The 3,420-nt window shown below is 52.6% G+C and overlaps 2 protein-coding genes across 2 annotated transcripts in view; one reads left to right on the forward strand and one right to left on the reverse strand.

Annotated features, from left to right (window-relative positions):
- Nucleotides 1-466, forward strand: part of CHGG_06206 (uncharacterized protein) — a gene marked incomplete at both ends in the record, with an annotated part of 3,974 nt that extends 3,508 nt beyond the window's left edge. Inside the window, one exon of the mRNA XM_001222300.1 lies at nucleotides 419-466. Within this exon, the coding sequence (XP_001222301.1) occupies nucleotides 419-466 (48 nt within the window). The remainder of the gene's footprint in view (nucleotides 1-418) is intronic.
- A 1,378-nt stretch (nucleotides 467-1,844) lies between these two features.
- On the reverse strand, nucleotides 1,845-2,340 carry CHGG_06207 (uncharacterized protein; the record flags this gene model as incomplete). Its single annotated transcript, XM_001222301.1, has 2 exons — nucleotides 1,845-2,133; nucleotides 2,231-2,340. 2 exons carry the CDS (start codon nucleotides 2,338-2,340, stop codon nucleotides 1,845-1,847), a joined length of 399 nt encoding a protein of 132 aa, XP_001222302.1.
- Between the last annotated feature and the right edge of the window lie 1,080 nt (nucleotides 2,341-3,420).

The raw sequence follows: 3,420 nt of genomic DNA on the forward strand, positions 1-3,420 counted from the left end.
ATAAACAATTTTTTTGGGGGGGGGGGGGGGATGTTGGAGCAGAGGGGTTGGATACACGCTGGTGATGATGCCGAAATGAATGGATGGATGGATGAAGGAGCGTAAGGGTCGGTGGTTGGTTGAGGCTGCGTGGTTGCTTGGTTGTTGGTCCTTGTCATGAAAAAACGTATTTGCCGTAATAAAGACGTGTGGTAGAGTATATCCTTTCGGGCTTTCTCAGATTGCCCCCGTCGTCGTGGTGGACCTGGTTGTTGTTCGGCTTGTTATGCCATCAGCTTCCCGTTCTCTTTCTTCTCTCTCATGCCTGTGGCCTCATGCTTATTGGACACTCCTCGGCCCTTGACTTTTGAAATCCAAGGGCGCTGGGTGAACCTCGGACGACTTATAACATCTAGTTCATAATGCCGCAACTCGGAAGCCTGGAACCTCCAAACTCCTGATTGAGACCCGAATTGACCCCGGCTAGTTGAGCCAAAGGCCGTTTGGCTATACATTCCTCGCTTGGTTGTTCCGGGATTGACTGATGGTTGTGAGTGAGGTGTGTGGTGGAGCACGAGGGTGGAGTTCAAGTTGCCTTAGCAACTGGTGAAAGAACAAGGTAAACATCAACCCCTGAGTGAGATCTCTTGTTGAAGATGAAGTGGAACTTTGAAAGGCAAGGTTGGTTACTACTGGGTGCGGTATTTACAATCGGATATGCTCATCTGCGACGTACTGAAGCATAGGCGATAAGATGGTAAGTGGATAGGTGAGTGAACTTGAGGTGATTCAGCCACGATGAACAACTTCAGATAGGTAGTAGGTAGTTGGGGATGCCCCGGGAATTCGTCGTTCACATGGTGCCATGATGAGAAAAGCCGTAAAAGTCAACTTCCATTGAATTTAATTTTCGTAACACTCTCTAGTATTGTGGTTTAGCTTCCTCCCCTCTACTACCTGCCAGTGTAGTTTGGGGGCTTCCAAAGTGAGAAGGAGGAATCCGGTAAAAGCCGACTATTGCCTAGCGGTCAATCACTACCTCATAGTCTCTTGTTCAACCGGACACAAATTCGGTTTCTGTGTGACCCACAACTCGAGTGCTGGGATGTAACCACCCATGCGGGCAAATATGCTTTCGGACTACGCTTGGCCTCGAGTCACCTTGCTTTTGATTTGCGTTGCCTAGGCTGAAGGGCCATTCGAGCTTCTCAATATACAATCACTTTAGGTCCAGACATGACTTTATTACCCCCAACGCTCCGTTTCCCTATCCTGATTCGCCTCGTTCTTCTTTCCACACATAAAGAGCCTCATGCAACACTGTACCGCTTCCAACCGTGCAAGGTAGGCAGAAGTCATCATGGTAGAGTGGTCGATGGCCATTTGGGGCCCTTATGCCTATAGATATGGAAGAAGGCAGTCAGCCAGCCGTCGGAAACTGTTTCGGTGAACTTGCATGCTCTCGTCATCCCGCATGCCGTAACACCCTGTTGGGTCATTCGCTAAGTAGGTATATCTCCCACCTCTCCGGGTCCCGAACTTCAGATGACTTCTGCAATCTGGTAGGCCTACCACCAGACACAGTCACTAGGCCCCCCAACCCCCCCCCCCCCCCGGGCCCCACACACATGGGAATCTATTTCGGGGTAACAGACCAGGCTCCCCTCGGAGGTGGCACGTGGGGTTCATGCGCCCCAAACATCAGACGAATTGAGATGGTGTGACTTGTGGCACGGCAGATCGACGCGTTAGTCTCGCCGTATCACAAACCCCGCCGCCCCGGCTCCCGCTCACCGATTTGTTGTGTAACCCACAGATACGTACGCCCGGCATGGGCTGCATATCTAAACCACATAGAGCCTGTTTCACGGTTGCGCTGTGCGAGCCGAGGGCTTGGTCCAACAGCCCGAAACAAGGGTGGCGCAGCGGTTACAGAGCAGGCTGCATGAGGTGGTGGGACGTAAAGGTTCATGGCTATCTAGCAGGGCTGATGTTGGGTTCGGCTGCCTGGCCGGCCACCGATATTTGCCCTTAACCAGACCCCGGGCGGAATGGTTTCGGGGACTCCCCAAATGAGTCGCAGTCTCTTCATGTATGACGCGGGAACAGGCACCTTGTGTTGCGGCGGAAGCAGCCGAGAAAGGTGCCCATGCTCTGGACATATGCATGTACATACATGCCTCGCACGCCCGAGTGGAACGTGGCCCGAACATCAGCCCCCTCTGAGCATTGACGACGCCCACTCACTTACGCACTTCCATAAGTATCGAGGTAGTTGGGCCTTGACTCCCACGAGGCACGTTCTGTGGTAGGCGGTTCCCCCATTCCTCGCGATTTAGGCACCGGAAGGCAAACGGTCATTTTGCCGGCCGGCCGGGAGGCGACAGCCCACCCTCCTCGGTGTGGTCTCACGATGCGGCTTGAACAACTTGAGAGACTGGCCAGCTGGATTCAGCGGATGAGGAGTGCGCGGCCAGTGGCTACAAAGCCCCCTCAGCTCGTCAGCCTTCTTTGCCAAGGCATCAGATCATTCGATTGGATGGTTTGTATCGGAGCATAGGAGTCGGGGTTGCACTGTGATTAATGCTCGGCATATCCCTACCTGGGAACCTTGGTTGGCTAAGGTGAAAGGAAGGTAAGGGATAGATTTGCATCCGGCCGCCTGTTTGTTTCACTTTCGGTTGATTCGCCGAGACCGAAGCACCACCTTGAGCTTTTCTCCCAGCCTTGCCCGCTAGGTACCTTCAGCACAACCACAATCCAGCCATGAGCGTTAGGGTTCGGGCTAGCTATGGTCAAAGGTCATCGAGGTGAGGAATGCGAGCTTCTGTCGTTGTTTGCATCGAGTTACCAATATCTGCGCCTTGAAAGTGCGATTTGGCTGGATTTTGGTTCTTCATCGGAGCATTTGAGAGACCACTGGCATTTCAGTTTCAACGGAAGGCCTTACTTCATACTTGGTTCGCCCTGGATCATTTGGAGTTGCCAATGCCAATTGCTAGTTAGTTCTCGTGCCAGTGTAAAGCAACGGTTGCCTTGTCTCGGTTGCATCGACTTTGTCGAATCGGAAACCTCCCCAGCGACCCCAACCATTCTGGCCTGCAGAGTTGTCCGTCTGAAGCAGGTTCGAGAACGCACTGCGTCCCACAATCGAAGGCGTCCTGTACTCAAGCACCTGCAACCTGTGTTCTCGATTTTCGTCAAAAAATGTGATTGATCACTTATTTTGTATACGTAGGCTAGGGAGCTAATATTTATTACGTGAAACGTAAAATGTCGGTGCTTGAGTTCAGATTTTGAAGGCCCACGGCTGATGTGTGTGTGAGGTGAATGAAGGCTGGCTGACTCCCTGGAACCCGCCGAGAAAAAGAAGGAAGCACGACATGGGGCGGAATACACTCGGACAACCGCACCTTGCGTTGGCGGGGAGGGGGGTTGATT

The sequence above is a fragment of the Chaetomium globosum genome, genomic scaffold, assembly GCF_000143365.1.
Source record: "Chaetomium globosum CBS 148.51 scaffold_3 genomic scaffold, whole genome shotgun sequence".
NCBI lineage: Eukaryota > Fungi > Ascomycota > Sordariomycetes > Sordariales > Chaetomiaceae > Chaetomium > Chaetomium globosum.